Source organism: Haplochromis burtoni, unplaced genomic scaffold (genome assembly GCF_018398535.1).
Source record: "Haplochromis burtoni strain Fernald_Lab_line unplaced genomic scaffold, NCSU_Asbu1 Contig_35, whole genome shotgun sequence".
NCBI classification, from domain to species: Eukaryota; Metazoa; Chordata; class Actinopteri; order Cichliformes; family Cichlidae; genus Haplochromis; species Haplochromis burtoni.
The window spans coordinates 767,027-785,611 of record NW_024582396.1 but is presented as its reverse complement, the minus strand read 5'-3'; the positions used below and the strand labels follow the sequence as shown (position 1 = coordinate 785,611).

The 18,585-nt window shown below is 41.1% G+C and overlaps 1 protein-coding gene across 5 annotated transcripts in view; it reads right to left on the bottom strand.

Annotated features, from left to right (window-relative positions):
• The window catches only part of rptor (regulatory associated protein of MTOR, complex 1), a 185,568-nt gene extending 167,200 nt beyond the window's left edge, over window positions 1-18,368 (bottom strand). For 2 of the 5 annotated variants that reach the window (XM_005919196.3, XM_042219565.1), the window contains exons 1-2: window positions 17,888-18,368; window positions 16,310-16,484 (exon numbers count right to left, since the gene is read on the bottom strand). In XM_005919196.3, the coding sequence (XP_005919258.1) occupies window positions 16,310-16,477 (168 nt within the window). In that variant the 5' untranslated portion in view covers window positions 16,478-16,484; window positions 17,888-18,368. Of the gene's footprint in view, window positions 1-16,309; window positions 16,488-17,887 lie in introns of all 5 variants that reach the window. The other 3 variants (XM_005919198.3, XM_005919199.3, XM_005919197.3) reach the window with 2 other exon arrangements.
• Between the last annotated feature and the right edge of the window lie 217 nt (window positions 18,369-18,585).

The window sequence follows — 18,585 nt, the reverse complement described above, 5'->3', positions numbered from 1 at the left end:
ATTGCAGCCACACAGCATTATCGCCGCAGGCTAAATCCAGAAAATTCACCAGCATTACTGAGGGGGGCTCGATGACTGGCCAGCTAGGATCCCAGTACGGGAGTTTTCCCCTCATAGCCCAGAGGTCTGCTGGATCTTTTTCACACTTTATTTATAACAGTTTGTGATGCGTAAACTACAGTTTTCTGACAGCTTTGAGTTGGAGTGAAATTGAGATAAACAGTGGAAAGTCCAATTGGAAGCTCAAAAAGCACATGTATGTGCATCAGTGTTTTTGTAGTGAGTATTTCATGTGTTGTGAGTTTCTACAGGGTTAGAAAATTCTAGTGTAGTGCATAACTATGTACACAATTACAGAGGTACGATTGTTAATTGCCAGACAGGCATATTGGTAAAATGGTAAATGGCCTGCATTTGTAAAGCGCTTTACTAGTCCCAAAGCGCTTTACACTACATCCAGTCATTCACCCATTCACACACATATTCACACACTGGCAATGGCAAGCTACATTGTAGCCACAGCTGCCCTGGGGCGCACTGACAGAGGCGAGGCTGCCGGACACTGGCGCCACCGGGCCCTCTGACCGCCACCAGTAGGCAAATATGGGTTAGTATCTTGCCCAAGGATATTTGGCATGCAGCCAGGAGGCAGCCTGGGATCGAACCACCACATTTCCATCAGAGTCCTCATCACAGTCAATAGTAACGGTTTAAGACGTGCCGCTATGTGCATCACTGTGCTGCTTTAACCATGACAGTCTTCGTGGTGCAATAAGAGTGTTAAAACCTCAGCCCAGCTTTGTGCACGTTTTTTTTTTCCCCTTTTCTCTTGGTGTTTACGACCCTTTTTGGCGTGAGTCTGAAAGGGATTTTCTCGTTTGTTACTGGTTCACATGAAGCATGGCCTGCAATCGAAATCCTATCATTTCCTTGGTTTGGACAGATATGCAGTGGCATTTTACGTACTGTGTCTCCACATTCAAACGGGATGCTTGTTGTTCGAGGTCAAAGTCATTCCTGTTGATTTTCCACAGCTTAGGCAGTGGGACACTTGTTTATGTGCACTGAATGGCATCGCTGAATGACTGCGTGCTCACGTACAACAGCATGTAGGGTCAGCGGGATATTTCTAAGTCACCTTTGACAGCAAGCGATAAGATACCATCTCTGTCTGTACATAACTGAGCAGGGTTAAGAGAGCTGTTGTGAAAATAATTAAGGTGGCCTGTGCGTTCCCACTGGCAGAACAAAACACTGTTGTGATAGTGGGACTCAGCAGGACAAGCTCAACAGGTGCGCTCCTCCTTACACACAGATGAGCTCCGTTTCGCTTCACTTCATTCATTTCTACCCGATCTCCTCAACCCACACTAGGTCCCACAAATGCGAAGTGCTATAGAAGTTTTCTGCTTGGCTACACAACAGTATTCACAGAGTAGTCATCCAGTTGCTGTGCAGAACTAAACTAAGATGACAGCTCCATTACAGACATTGCATTGCTCACAGTGGCGTGACATTCCCTGACACTGAAAATAAGACTGGAAGGATTTAAACCTAATGAGGTCAAATCAATGAAATTAACAACAAAAACAAAAAACAAATCAAGTTTGTCTCTTTACATGAATGCAGCTCAGCTTTTAGACTTCACTTTTGCAGGCGAGCCAGATATTAGAGACAAACAATCTCCTTGATCTTATTTTGACAGTCACTTGTAGCTTGTTCACAGACCATTTATTTCCAACTTGGCTTTCCCGTCCAGCAGGCTTGTTGGCCAGGTTTTGACTGTGGCACTCACTGATATCGTTCAGCTGCTTCTCCAAAAAAATGAGCTACACGCACGATTAAAGGTACTCCAACGTCACTGTACTGTAGTGGTGCTAGTGAGTACTTGGCAAATTAAAGCACTTGGAGAGTCCAAAGCTGAAAAATTCTTTCATGTGCATTTATAAATGCATCTTTAAATCCAATGATATCGCATCAAAGGGGCTTAAAGTATGCCATTACCTCCCTTGTCACCACATCTAGACCATGGTGTGGTTTCTTGGGATGCACTCTATAAAGATTTTTTACGTCCTTCATCTTTCAAAGAAGGATGGTGGCTTTCCTTCAAGCGTAATGTCCCCTGACACACAGCTCAGGACTCAAATTGCAGAAAAGTCAATGCAAACTCGGGCATTTGGAAAGCTATACATTTATTATGTCGGGTTTCCGATTATCTTGTCCAAACCTTCATATCTTTTCATCTAAATCACTTAAAGATAAGAAGCATGCAGTTATTTCTTCTGCTGGGAGTAATTTTACTCTGTTAGCACAACAAAAAACTGTGATCTCCTTATGTGATACACAAGTGCATCTGCCATTTGAATAAATATAGACGACTAAAAGCGGCTGGAGTCCGACTGCCAAAACAAGGTGATTTATCAGCTAATGTGCAGCAAGTGTAGGTATTCTCTGGCAGTCCTGCAAAACACCTACAACAACGGCCTGGGAAAGGACATAAAACACGCCACAAAGATGCCAGCTCAACTGGGAAGACCCAGATCAGATTTGCCCTTTTTAAAATACAACAGCTGAAATGGCAGCACACTTTAGAGACATTAATCCAAAGTCCGGAGAGAGGTAAAAAGATGTTTCTGTTATAGCAGGTAAAATGTCAAAGAAAACTGCTGAGAAAACTTTAAGGTAATTTTTTTTCTTTTTTTTTTTTACACCACCAACTAACAAACGCCAAAGAAAAGCATCAGCCTTGTCAGTTAAGGAAAACTGCAAAAATGCATATAATTAAGATCATAGTGTAAACAGCCCTGATGAAATTATTTGTTTCCATTCAGCTTCCCACGCAGATAATTTATAATCCATTCAATACAAATTTGCAAGAGAATAATGGAGATGAATGAGGGACAGCGTTTCTTTCTGTTCCAGCTCAACACTGCGATACAACATGGCATTTGAGTGTGACAGTACGCAGATGTGCGCCAAATTATTTCTACTGATTTATCTGCTTGTTTATTCCACTTATTATACAATGCACAGTGAAAACAAAGACCAGTACTCCTGCATCAATTTGGTTTTTCTGGTTGGCCATCAGATATAATGGTGTCAATCTTCATGTGGCTTGTGTAAATGAGTTCCTAGCCTTGGGGTGGTGGTGGTGGGGCTTTCAGACCTTTGGCCTTTTTGCTATAGTGATGTGTAATTACTACTGGCATAAATAAAGTGAAAGTAACGTATTTTAAACTGTGAAATATTGAGGTGTCCTCATTCCCTTAATGTTGGTTATTTGCTGAATGGAGACCACGGGGACAAACATGAAAGTGCAGAATTTGCAGTTCCTTCAAAGGCTCAAAAGGAAAAAAAAGTCAAAGCTCACAGAAAAATGCCAACTTTACAGCAGATATATTAACAGACTGGTACCTAAAAATTAAAAATTAAAATATAACAAGCAAAAATACTGCCAATCAACGCCTTTGAAACATATTGCAAGTCAAGTATATTAAGGCCATTATAGCAGGCCATGGCCTCTTTGAGTGAAAGATGTAGCTGTTGGGAGTTTGGTTACTCAGCTGAAATATTTATAGTTATCTGACAAATAATATGGTTTGCCTTGCAAATAAATAAATATCTATCCATCTATCTATCTATCTATCTATCTGGTAATAATCACTAACACGCAGTTATCTTTGTCTGTGAGATCCAAACATAATCTCTGGATGCTTCTTAGCATTAGCTGGTAATTTGTCCCTACATAGTCCTTTATTTACAGTCAAAGACATTACACACAGAGATATAGAACACAACAAACTATATAAATAGGCATTTATTCATTTTGTTTGTTTGTTTATTGTTTTTAATGTGTGCTCATCTCCTGAGCTCCATCAGTGGATTATCAACAGTCATCGACTGACAGGTGATCATATATTGGGAGCTAGATTTGCATTTAAGAATGACCTTTATTCAGTAAACATCGCACAAATTCATATTGATCAAAAAAATGAGGTCAAGTATTTTCAAAGAGTTTACACTCCACATAGTAATAATGTTCTTAAATGAACTTTAATCACCAACAAGGTTGTTTATTGAACCAGACCGTGCTTTTCTAACATGTTTACTTGTGAAGGAATGAATCATCAATAATCGTTGATTTTAAACTGTTATGTTGGATGCAAACTGAGTACAAACACAAACTTGAGTGTCTGTTACACTTTGATCTGGACTATATTTCAAAGGTCTTATTTGTCTGGAAGTAATATTAAGGTATTATTAGATACTTCAGTATATACATATACGCATACACACACATGGGTATGTGGCACGTGGCATGTGAGAGAGTATATATATTCTTCAGAGTTCAGGCTGACTAAGGTTCAAAGAGAGCAAGGATTTGCAGAGCCTCTCCGACTGTGAAAAAGGGAAATAACCTTTTGACCCTGAACAAGTGGTTCGTTTATCATCAGATAGGTGGCAGTGGGCTGTTAATTTGCTTGTTAGCACTAATCTGAGTGAAAAACTCAACCAAAATTAGATAATAAAGGCATACTGGCCCTCGTGGATTTCCAATAATATCATGGAGAAGTGAGAGAAGAATTAAGTAGTTAATTCTTTCCTTTGTACAGTCTGCTCTTTTAGTGGGATAAAAAATAAAAAGGGGTGAAACAGAAGAGGGAGTGGGAGAGAGATAAAGTCTGTACGTGCAGCTCAGTGTGTGTTCATGTCTTCCTGTTTCAGCTCTGTAGATATAAGTGGTTGCTGTCCTGCTCTCATTAACTACACGTGACTCCGGGGGATTTTCCTGCCATTTCTATCCAGGCCCTTTAAGACTCCCATACAGCCCCGAGCACCACCTGCTATGTCGATCAATGGACCCTGATTAATCCATTTGTTAGGCCCGCTATAAATTAAGGTTATTAAGATGGTGGAGCGCATTGATCGTGTGCCATAGCAGCAACAGGTCAGATATTGGACGCTTAATCTTAAAATCCAGAAAAAGGCCAAACGTCACTACACATTGATCTGCTTTTTAAATATAAAGATTATGTTTTGGAGATCAAAAAGTTGCAAATGTGGCAGGTACATTAAAAAGGAGGAAAGAGTGTTTACTATGTTATGAATTACTGTAAACGGGAAGCAAGAAGACAAAAAGGAAATGGACCCATACATGGCTAGTAGAGGCGGACAAAGACTGTGTTGTTCAGTGAAGTTTTATAGTTTTCCACAGCTGCATTTTCATTGTAGACGACAATAAAGCACAACACAAAAGAAACTCTAGTGGGAAATCACGCCGCTCAGCTGCCCGATATTTCCATCGTGATTCTAAAGTTACTCACGGGTGGCTTCATCTCTACAACATTACATTCATCTCTATACAACAGTCTTTAAAGACATCAAGGCCTTTTTGCAGATGTAGGAGAGCTCAGGTGAACAGGTGAACCACCAGTGGATGCTTGCCTGACTCTACAAGCTAATAGTAAGCTAATGGTAAACTGCACCTCTATTATCATCGTCACCGTCATTAGTGAAAAAGTTACCTATTTTATAAATGCACAATAACTTATACAACCTATAAAAAAAGGTTAATTCTTTGTTATCTAAGCCTGTGCTTTTTATCTGTGGCACCATGACAGATCGTCAGGTGTGCCATGGGAAATTATTTCACGTCACTTAATTAGTCTATAAAATGATTATTTAATTACTGCAAATAATCGGCCATTGTTGAGCATCTGTGTCTTTGATGCAGTGACTGGCAGAATAATAAAATACTCTTTCATGTTCGTGTGAAGCAGCATGTAGCGCAATAATGAATTTGTTGAGTTAAGACAACAGACAGTGATGAGACATAACAACAATGGATAAATATTTGAAAAAGAAAAAATGAAGACTCCCAACTGGGCCGGGACAAATTGATAATACAGGTGAAGTGTCTGGCATGAGTGGTGGTCCAATCAAAGCAAAAACTGTGAGCTCGAGGCAATCCAGCGAGCGTTGTTTGTCTGGGTTTCCTTTCACTGGAGATCCAGCTGCACCAACTCTGTTATGCTTAGTGTGCAGAGAAAAGCTTAAATGCAATCTCTAAGCTAAACATCTGCTACTTCAAAACAAAAACGAGGACTATTGTCTTCAACTTCAAAGAACACACTAAGAAACGGATAACTTGAATGAGAAAAGGTCTCCCAGAGCTCTAAAAGCTAGCTGCTTAGTAGCGAATTTGAAGCCAAATCTCAAAAACAAAAAATATCAGCTCATATCAGAATGTCTTGAGCATGGAGAACGTCTGTATGAGCAGTCGTGGACGACATAGCAAAGGCTTCATTAGCAGAGAGAAAGAGATTGAGTGCTGGATCTTGCCCCACGAGGCGAGTGTCTGTGTTTGATGATTGCACACTTGTTGCTCCTTAAGAACTGGCTGTGGCGCAGCAAAGTGCCAACCTGTGTTTGACCAACAGCGTTTTTGACTGATGACGGGTGCGATGATGCAAAGCTGTTTCAAGTTATGAGTGGTGTGCAAAGGCCGGCACAAATGCTAGATATATTTCAGCATATGAATGAACTGAACACATAAATGCAAGGCCAAAATGAAAACCTACTCACAAGCACAGACAAAATGGATCTTGTTCAAAAGGTGCACCTCTGGCAATAACATCTAGAAAGTGCCATCCTTTGGCATGTTCCCACTCACTCCAAAATGGCAAGCAAATGTCAACAATGCTGAACAGTGAGAGATAATAGAAAAGCATCTAAACACTCTTTAGAAGTTGTCGTTTTATTTCCCCTCACTGTCACTGAATGACTTGACTGGGGCCGAGAAAGCAGCAGTTTTTGGAAAGGATAAGACCGTATAGGACCAGGAGAAACCAGCATAGCTGCCATAAAAACTCAAGAGAGCAAGCTACTGAGAGCTATTGAGGAAGAGCTTCATGTGCCATCCATCCATTTTCTTCCACTTATTCAATTCAGTGTCGCAGGGGGGATTGGAGCCTATTCCAGCTGCCAGAGGACAAGAGGCAGGGTACACGCTGGACAGATTGCGAGTTTTTCACAGGGCTAACACAGAGAGACAACCATTCACACCTACAGCCAAGTTAGAATCACCAATTAACCTAATCCCACTAACTGTGTGTCTCTGGACTGTGAGAAGAAGCCGGAGTACCTGCAGGGAACTCGCAGAGACACAGGGAGAACATGCAAACTCCACACGGCCAATTGGTAGATTCAAAAACAGGACGTTCCCGCTGTGAGGCAACAGTGTTGGCTCCATGTGCACATTTCTTCCATTCCTGCCAGTATATCAGCTCTGTGATCATCTAAACAGGGCTAGGTTTCACACCGAGTGAACAGAACCAAATAGAAAGAGTAAGGCCTCGATTCTACTCTGTTGTGGACACAGACAGTTGGAGACCCGATAACCGAGCCGTCATCCCGTTTACGCAGCTTGAAGAACACCACATGTGTAGATGCTAGTTATAATGTAAATTATGGAGTTCTTTTCCTAACAGTCACAAAGAAAGTCACACAAAAAATTTCGCATTGACCTTCACAATCCACATTTGACAATGACATTTACTTCACACAATTTGCCATTTTATAACATTCTTGGTTGGTGGTGTGTTGCTAGACATTTTTCACCTACATGACAAATGTCAGTGCAACCAGTACTGTGGCAAACATGATTGACCAATAGAATTGGGACTACATATTCATATGGAGACATCTATTTACAGAGATTACGGTCAAATAGTGAAAGTATGATATTGGAAAAGTTAAGTTGCCCGTTAGGACAAAGTCGGACCATTTAAACAATCACCAAGTCGCCCTCTGAAATACCGACAACCTGCCCAAGGTCCACCCTGTCTAGTACCCTATGCTAATGTTGTAAATGGCCGTCTCCAATTACATGTGTGTGTCTAGTCATTAGTGGGGTTTCTCTTGTCATGTTTTATTTGCACTTTGAGCCAGGTTGAAAAATAGAAGCTAAAGAAATAGCTGGAAACATGTAGGAAAAAAAACAACTGTCACACACACTTTGTCCAAAAACCTCTCATGTTTAGCTGTTTTTTTGTAAAAAGATAACAATGTTAGCCTTTTTTGCAGCTATAGGGGATTTATGGCATCACTCTTGGCTGGAAGCAGTGCTTAAACAATGGAAAAAATACAAACTTTGTCCAAAAACCTCTCATTTTTAGCTGTTTTCCACTTTTTCTTTGGTCATTTTAGCCTTTTTGGCCAGGGTGAAGGGAGCATCTGCCATCAAACAAGACAGCCGCATGTAACTACGACGGTGTTTGCTAGTTCACCTTACATGCATTAATGTAATAACGTGGTTAGCCTACTCAACGTAAATTACACACGAACAACATTAAGCTACTCACGCAGAGAAGAACGGCTGCTGCTGCCATCATCATCCTCATCATTTCTGCTACACTGGCAGGGCTAGGGGCCAGGACTCTACTTTTCGGGTTTTTGGGGGATGTTCTAACTCCGGGTCCGATAACAGGCAACCCACCCGCAGTAGATGTGCTCGATGTGAGGTCTCGCAGCAAGCTATCAAGTAGGGCGAATTTCTCGGCTTTTAACAAAATGCTATACGTCGCCAGGTGTTTCATCAGATTCGAGGAGTTACCTCCTTTGCACAGTATCACCTTAAAGCACTTGTTGCAGGCTGCTGAGTTTGCATCTTTTGCTGTGAAGTACAGCCAGACTTTTGACCGCTTTGCTTTGGGCATTTTTAATCTGTAGCTCTGCTCTAAAAGAACGTACGTACCTGGGCCCGCCTACTATCCTTGCAAAGGTAAAATGATTGGCTAGAATCAGGAAAAAAAGCACCGAAATAAAGCACCGAAATAAAGCACCGAAATAAAGCACCAAAATGTGCGCTGCTTTTCTGGTTACTACTGTTTGCCATAATGGCACTGGATACCGGTACCCATCCCTACTGACGTCACTAGCCGTGTCTGGGCCCAAACTCCGCTTCAGGTCCTAAAGTCAAACGAACACTGCGGGATCACTGAGTTGAGATTAAATAGAACAAGACACAAAGCATTGAAACAAGTTAAAAACGCAACAACCTTATTAAACGCAGAGTAGTTTGGACCCGGAAGCAGGATTCATCACATCATCACTTAAAGACCGGATAGCTGCATTTATGTGTAAAAAGTGATCTGGTGCTTATGTAGCGCTTTTCTACTCTACTTCAGCACTCAGAGCACTAAAAACAGATTTTGGCATAGTTTAATAAACTTATTTGGTATTTTGACATTAGTTCTATTGAACAAGGCTGATGCCATTTCCTACCAAACAGAAAGCCAAGACAATATCCCACATCACACTGTTTACTTGCCAAACCTTCTACATCCATCTCAACCACAAGAGAATGACTGATACAGTTCATCAGTCTTCATGGCAAATGAAAACATCACCATTATCTCTGCACTAATTACAGTAACATAAAGAGGAAACACAAGATGGTGGAATGGAGATGCACTCATATCAATGCAATACTGTTTTTGAATTTCTTGGAAGTGTCAAAAAAAAAAAAAAAGAGTATAACCTCATCAAAAAAAACAAACCTTCTGTTCTTTCCTGACAGCGTTAATATTCTGCTCCTGACAAGTCGGGACATTGTTAACCAACTGGTATTTAATTTGGAGCTAGCAGTTTAATGGAATTTGCAGATATTTAAGCAAAGTCGCTGTTTTAATCAACGTAAAATCGTTAGCGTGCAATTCTTTTTAGCACCTTGCAAATACATTCTGTTTTCATGGCTCGGTAGCTAAAAGTCTATATGCTCCCTAATGAACTGCACGCATTGATTGAATTCAACTAATGAAGCAGAAGTAAAACCAGCACAGCCCACCTGCCTCGTTTCCACATTATTATTATTGTTATGAGCTTGGATATTGATGACTTATTGATTTCATTATCGTTAAGCTGAAAAACACACCATGTCTGGAAACCAGCAGGGAAAGAAAGGAGACATATTTAATTGAATCGTATGTGTGTGACCAATAGTCAGAGAAACGTGTGTTATAGGTCATTTACCAACCAATACAAACCACAAAGCTATAAAAACCAAGCATTACTCCCATACTCCCTGCCATCTAATAATGAATTCCTAGAAAACATATTTAATTTGGTGATCAGAGTCCTGAAAAACAAGAACAGATTGCCTTGAGCCATGTGTAAATCCAAAACAAAAAGGTCGTTAAACTGCCCAATAAGTTTTGTGCTTTGACTAAATGTTACAACAACAATTTTTGTCACTATAACAAAGTAACAAAAAACTCATTGCTGACAATTTTAAAACGCTGTCACGCCATCATGGAGGAAAATCAGTGACAAATGAAGCCACACTTCACTTGTATCTCCAAAATCTGATGTCCACAGACATGTCGAAGGACGAGTCACATTCTGGGTTTGATATAAGATGTGAAAACTACATGAAAGACAGGGAAACCAGCTCTTTCCAGCTGGTGTAGCTTTGCTTTTGTCTTTTGATCAGCAGTAATAAAAAACACAAGGGAAAATAAAAATGCACAAGTACAAAATCAAACTACCTCCCTACACTGTGCTAACAGTGTATTGCATTATGAGCAAAATAGTAGGGCTGCACGATTTTGCATAAAATCAGAATCACGTTTTTTTTGCTTAGAATTGAGATCACGATTCTCTCACGATTTTCTTTTCCAGTATAAATATTTATTGCACTTATTAACTGCACATCAACTTCGTAACAGTTGAGACTGAACATAAAAACAATAAATAAACATAAAAACAACAAATGTCTCACGTTTTGTTGTTGCCGCAAAATGTTGTACTGCTTGAAATTCCGTCTCCACCGTTGCTCAACACTGCGTGTATAGAGCAGGTAGTGCAACAATAGAAAAATAGTTGCGGGACGGCACTGTGTAGCGTTTGTCTAGGGTGTTGATCATTTTCCTAAATCCCTCGTTTTGCACAGTGTTGATGGGAGCCATATCTTTGGTCAGGTGATAAGTGATAGCCTCCGTAATTCCTTTGTGCCTGCGGGAGTTCGACGGGTATAGGGAAGCGCTGTATAAGGTTCCCGTTATTGATGTTTGGGTGGTTGACCGGGACGGATTTTCTCCTGTCACTTTCTCGTCATCCCTGACGTGCTCTCCGTTGTTTTTTCCCTGCTAATTTTAGCAGCCAGCTTCTGTATCACGTGGTATAAGGCTCCGCCCTTGTCATTTGTTGAGCAGGAAGAGTGAGCGCTTGTTTTCATGCAGATTATGTCCCGGATCAAAATGCGGTACAATCGTCATCGTTTTCTTTCTTTTTTTTTTTTTCTTTTTTTTAAATCGTTGTCATTTGGAAATGAGATCGCACATAAGTATGAATCGAGATCGCGATTTTCTAACGATTAATCGTGCAGCCCTACAAAATAGAGTTCAATATTTTTAATTTTTAACACTGGAAGGTTTGGCCTTTTCATCTTTATGCAGAAACTGACAGGCAAGATAGGATCAAATTAAGTGTTGTTTCTACTAATGCGTCTAATGCGACTTCTGTAAAGTGCAGTCTGATGGCTGAAATTGGGTGTATAAATGTATTTTCCATATTTTTTAGATTCTACACAAGTTTTTGACAGATTTCTAAAATATTTGTCGTCTTGTTTTTATGACAGGCAGTCTAATAAGTTTGTTAAACACCGTATCCAGAATGATGTGTAAAGGGGTCGATATGAACTTCTCGCTGATGATGCTGTACATATCCTGTTTAGCTGTAAAATTAATGCTGATCTGCCTTCATGCCCAACAACCTGAACCAGTCCTAAAAACAAGCACAATGAGGCCATTCCTGTGACAGACAGGCTATCGAGTCGGGACAGGGTTTCGTCAGCGTTTACGAAGAAACTGTTACACTATAAGAGGACAAGTTTGCATCAACCAGTCTAACGTCAAACCGCTTACAGCTCAACAAGGGATTGTGAAGCATGACAGGTAGGAAGCGAAAAGTTCCTGTGCATGCATGACAGCTCAAGTTTCATGCTGCTTTGAGACAGTTTATCTATCATTCAAAACAATATTTAAAGCCCTGATGCCGTTACATGTTTTAATATAAATGCAAAAGAAAATAGAAGTCTCTTTGGGAAGGACGGTAGGCAGCGGGGCAAAGCTCACAAACTGTCAAATCCCTGCAGTGTAGTGGTGGCAGCGTCGTGACATGAGGTGTTTAAGGAAGAGAGAATTTAAGGAAAGGAAGTTTTTGAAGAAAACCTGGAGTGAAAGAATTGCCTTTCAACAACAAAATTTACCAAAGCAAATGACTAACTCAGTAATATTATCAAAGATTCAGATGTTCCAGAATAAATATTTAGCCATTGTGTCATTTAGCTTGCAATCAAACTCAGTGGCTCTCCACTTCAAAAACAAAAAAAGTGTGTACTCTGTAATCCACCCAATTTGAGAAAATTCAAGGAGAACCTGTTAAAGGTTAGCACAGCAGCATCATCATTCTGTTTTTAAATCATCCCCACTTCATATTTTTCACCTGATGGTAATCATCCCATCTTCTGTGGCTCTGCACACTTTGAAAACCCCAGAGGTACTGGGAATATTTTGTGGTCTTTACTAATAAAAAAAAAAAGTCAATTAATTGATTAATAGTGCAACTTAATAAATTAGAGAATTGTATGTGAATCCAAAATGGAGCCAGCTGCTAATGATTTTAGAAGACTGGTAGTATGAAACAAGAAAAAAAAGCCCAAGAACACAAAAACTCCATGCAAAGCCAAAGATGGCTCGAGCCTTTAGAAGGCTCTCAAAAATAAATGAGTGCAGACACTGCAAGCTAAAGCTAGCGTAACAACTATTCAGTCACTTGAAAGCTAATCAAGTCAAAACGCAGTCAGCAAATATGAAGCACTATTTTGTTTAAAATGCTGATTCTTAATACAGTCATGCCAAGTGTGACATCTGTTAAAATGGTCAGTGTCAGCTGATGTTTGGAAACTATTGGGCTAAAAATAAGTGTACATCCTGAGAATCAATAACGCCTTGCACTGCAATCCATTATCTCTACAGGTGGATGTTCAGGTTTTTGTGCCATCAAGATAAAGGTTTCATGCTCTCTGTTCACTGTGGGGGAGGGGAGGGACAAAAATAGATATGAAAGTGCTGACAGCACTAGTTTAGGTTTTTCAGTTTATCGATGGGAGTCCATCAAAAAGAAAGAAAAAAAAATCACTGCAAACCTAACCCCGCTCATTAACGCTCAGTCAGACTAAATGCTCGACTTCAGGTCTGACAGCTCGATAAAAGAAATGTGATCCTTCCACCAACCTAACTACTACCACGACATGCTTTCTGATCAAAAATGACATGGCGCTTTATTAGTTAAAGTCAGCTGCTCGTCACCTGACTTTGCCCTGTACTGTACAAGCGTTCTTACAGGATATCTGATAGCTGTTATCGTGATTCTACTTGGTAGGTTCAGCAGCTGTACACACAATCCTGCTTTGCTCCGAGTGGCTGCAGATGACTGCAAACACACAGATGACTCAAAAGCTGTGACTGAACCAACAGCGGACTAAACACACAATTTGAACCAATAAGCCTAGTAATAGTGCAGGTTACCTGTCACCATACCGAGTCAACTCAATGTGTCTCACAGAACAAGACCTCTGACTGACCTCTGTTAGAGTCATTTGCCTTCTTCTTCTCTATAATACGCTTTGGTCTTGATTTTAAGATGTAAAATGCCCAGACATTTAACACAATGTTATTAAAATTGAACTAAATCATGAACTTTCTTCCCCAAAGTGCAGAAAGAGTTTTTTTAAAAGCCTTCTCACGGCATGCCTCTGTTGCCAGCCTTAACTTTTTGCTGACCAACTTGTTCTCTAAGCAAACTCCTATCGATACTGTCAGTCACCTTAAATCAGCCAAAGCACTACATGTGGTCTCAACTACCAGAGGTTAAAGTATGTGAAGCGGCAGGTCTAAACCTTCATGTCATTAAAGGGTTTCTACTAAAGCACTCCACATTATCAGAACTCCATCACCACCATCATCATCAATCAACTAGATAAAAATTCTGACGAATGCAAAACTCACTGGTAAAATGAACCTAAGAAGCACTACAGCCTCATCTGTGTCCTTTATGATTCTGCTCTAAGATCAGAAAAATAAACAGAATTAAACAAAACTGGCTAATGTACACTAGCAGCAATCAGCAGCAGGACTTAAAGGTTGGGTGTCCGTCCGGTCTCGCTGCGCTGGACCTTTTTATTTATTTTTATTATAATGGAAATGGTGGTGTATTCAACACCACGTTTTCTCAATGTGTCCACAGCAGAGGATTTGCTGTTTCCGCTGCCTTTTAAAATGTTAGCATTCATGTTCATGTCACTTCTGACAAGATTACGATTTCTGACACACACGAATTTCAGTTTTGCGTGTGCTTTGAGTGTGCTCTGCGAGTGCCGACACAGGCGGGTGTAGTTGATAGCTGCCTGCTATGCTTCACCTTCACTGACCTGACGCCAACTGCCAGAAATTGCAATTCTACTAATGGCCACTTGAGGCCTGGTCCAAAAGTGAGCCAATCTGCCTAGTCTCCCATATTAACACAACTTTACAGCATTAAATACATGGTTCAGTATCAAGTTATAAAAATTGTTACAACCTACATGGAGACAATTACAGTTTTTTTCAGCAGGTCACCAGTGAGCATCTGCTAGGATTCACCTCACCTAACCAGAGTCACTGACCTCTCAACCATAACTGTGCCGTTGTGCCCAGAGTATGTTTAATGAAATTATCTGACAAATAACATGGGATTCCATGTGGTACAAAGCTTCCAAGCAATCTGCTGTTCCACTTCAGTTGATTAAATAGTGGTTCTTCTAGAACTGATGATTTAAAAACTAATTAGCAGGTATCTGTGTATCTAGGCTGAGCCAGCAACTTAGCACTTGCTGTCTCATCTACATACGGTCACTTCTTGCTCAAAAGGAAACAAAAATGGACAACCAATCTACGAACCAGAAGATGACTTCAAAATGGCTTCAACCACCTTTCACATACTGCGTACAATCGACATTGATATCTTAATCATGTTTTTCAGAAAATAAAAAAACATTCAAATGCATTCTGAATTCCCCAATCCCCAGGCTACAGTCAAATTCAAAGCTAAATTCTGTTCTGCATAAGACACACAAATAAAGCTCTCGTAGCCCAGACATGTGAAAGGACACATTCTTCTTCCAAGTTTACAAATGAGGACGGAGGGCCTGAAAATGCTCTGAGCAATGAAAGATTTAGCACGGTTGATTTAGCATGACTTCCTGATAGGAATGTCCATTTCAGCTAGCCCATATTACCTCTTTTAAATCAATAGCAGCTCCACATTTAATGATGCCTTCATTTCCCTGCAGCTTGACACCTCAGCGGGCACTGCGGAGTAATTCAACTCATGTCCTAACAGCAGCGAAGTTTTAAATTTTCATCTGGGTGAATTTCTACAATCGGTGCAGAGTTTCTGAGGGTTATGTACAACTAAGTGACATTTGCCATCATTATAATGGCAGTGCTCTGTAGCCGTGAGGCGATAAAATAATCAGGTTGGTAGCACTGCAGTGGATCAAACGGCAGCTTTATGGGAGCTGAAACACACGGTGACCATTCATGTGGGAAACCCTTTGAGGTTCCCTCTGAAAGCGTAGCATTGGTAGCTGGTAATCAAGCAGAATGAAATGAATTGGCAGAGTAATAGAGACGAGGGTAGCCAGTGATTTGCTGCTGTTTAAAGACTGATAAGCTCTTGAAGCACAGCATGTAGCATCAAGGAATTTGATTTGTCTTTTTAATGAGTTGAATTTTTGAGAACTGGCCCCGTGGATAACCATTTGACCCACCCTGTCCTATAAAGCAGGAATTTTCTGCTGTAGTTACAAACCACAAGAAATCCTTCTAGGATAAAAATTAATGCTCAATCAATACGTTACATGAAAGATGATATCAGAGTTTGATCTTTTTGTGGGAACTGCTGATTAGAGGGGGGAAAAAAACATACTATAATATTTATCTTTTAAAAATAACAGTCTTTCTAAAGCTACATCTAAAGCATCAAAACTCATTAAACTAAATCAACAATCTTAGATTTCCTGTTTTATTGGTTCCTGCTTAAAACTAACAGTCCCATCAGATATATGAGCATGAAAATGCAGCTATACAAGTCGCTATGAGCTGAGATAAAAGGAAAAACAGCCTCTGTGACCTCAAAGCAGAGCTCACACAGGAAACATCCTCAGGCTCTTGATTTACTCCTGTACATGGATGAGAAGAGAAATTACCCTGTCCTTCATCCGCCAGCTCTGCGCCAGGGCCTTGGAGCCCTCAATCTTCTCTGAGTGCCTCTTCTTCATGAAGGCCAAGGGAAGTTTCCAGTCATTCATATCGGCCTCCTCTTCCTCAGCGAGGCCCACAGCCGGTGAATGAAGCAAGTCTGAGTCCATTTTCATCAGGGCCCTGCTGGGAGAGCGCTCATGTTAATGTCACTGGTTTGATTTTGAAGTGTCTTTGGCTGTAGCTACTGGGTATCCACAAAAACATTGGCAGGCTCACTTTATTAAGTAATGGATGATAAATAATAAAGAAAGAAAGTAAAAACAGAATATATACACAATAGATGTAAGCAATCCTAAATACATTTTTGGTTACCAACTGAGATATTCATAGGAAAATTTAAACAGCAATAAAAGCGCACTGTCAGATAACTGCAGGAGGCCTGTTCAGCGAGCTCGAGACTTAGATCCAGATTTAGATGAATTTATTCATTCAAACGTCTTCAGTGTTTAAACAACATGTAAAACAACTTTTGCTTCCTTTTCAGTAATAAAACGTTTCATTATATTATCTTAGCACAAGTATAAAGAAATTAAGCATCATGACTTCGATCCACGTCTCTTTGTGCAGCTGTTGAAGTTCTACAGGATGAAGACGTGACCTGAGAGGCAGCCGCCCCTGTTTGTACATTATTGCATATGTTTGTCCCTCTTGACCATGCTATCATCACAGATACGAGCCATTTCTTTTGGGCCAAAGTCTGCTTTGTCAATATGGATCACCAATCATCTGATAAAGTTCCGTCCTCTTAAATGCTTCCTATACAGGATTGGTGAGGGTTTATCCAAGCTGGCATTAGAAAGCAGGGCTAACACAGTCAATTTATAATTACTAAAACACTTAACAAGCATTGTGGGAAGAAGCCAGAGTACCTGCTACTGTCCGATAAAGTAAGAACAGCTCCATCCCTCCTTGTACTGTTGTTATGGGCTATACCAAGCAGACTGTTTCTACACTCAGATAATAATCTGATTATCAACACTGGCAGCTGACTTTTCCACTTTATGCCCTTTAAGTCATGGGATGGTGATTATGAGTCATTTTTATGCGGTGTGAATCTGCTGCTGTGAATCCTGTTTGAATGAAACCCACAACAGCAACTGAAACCAAACACACTCACATCTGGCTTCCTCCACTTTATTTGAACAGGCTAGCTGCCTGACTGTAGCAAAGCAACAGCTGTAGAGATGTTTCAGCTCTACAGCTGGAGCCACGGGACAGGAGGTCGATGGGTTTTTATCTTTACTGCCTCTGCATTCGTGCTAAAACGGCCCAGCTGTGTTAAACTTGGCTGCACGGATGCTGGCGAGCAGCAGGCTCAGTCCAGTCCAGCTAGCTAAGCTAAACTAGCGCGGCTAATGTAACAGCTCTGCTGTCAGGTGTCAGACTGCACCGAGGCCAGTAATATTCACTTAAAGCCTTTTTAAAGCGAGTCTCTGAACCACACACGCGTGACAGAGATAAGGAGACCGATCAAATGTGCAGAAAAGGCACCTAGAGTGTCAGCGAAGCGTGCAGGTGCAGACCTTGGTGCGGTGGGATTATCAGCCCGGGCTGTGGAAGCTCTCCTTCTCCGGACAATGACAGACACGGTCGCACACACAATCCTGGTCAGCAAATTGTAGGGCAGCGTCCAGAGCCTGTAGAGTAAGTCAAAGCCGTCAAATCCGAGCTGCACGGGCGCGTGTTTGCAGGGGAATCTGCGGCTCCTCTCCCCACGGCTCTTCGCTATGGGAAGGGGCTGCAGGCGAGGCCCATCTTCACACGGACAGTCTGCCACAGCCACACGTAACGGCGGCCGCACTTATCAATGACTGGGCTCGCGTGGACTCCTTCTACGTACCAGCGGCCCTGGTAGTCGGCTCCGAGCGACGGTCTTCGAGGAAATCTCAAATAATTCCGGGAATTTCTCCGAAGAGGCACTTCTTCAGCACTTCTGCAAGGGCGCAGCCATCTTGAGTTGAACCCAGAATGCACTGTTGGGGCGGCGAAGCTGTCGTGAAACGTCACAGCTGTTGTTCCTGGCGTCACTCACCAAAATATAAACACACGTACACACGTAAGCCTGAAGCCTTTCAAACCCGCACGAGAAAGTGGCTTTGAGCTGTCCTTGCACGAAGGTTGTAACTAATGAAAAGGTTGTAACTGAAGTCTTTGTAGTTCTTGCAGTTTTAACGTAAGTGTACATTTACCGACGCAAAACCTTTTTTCCTCCAAAAAGCAT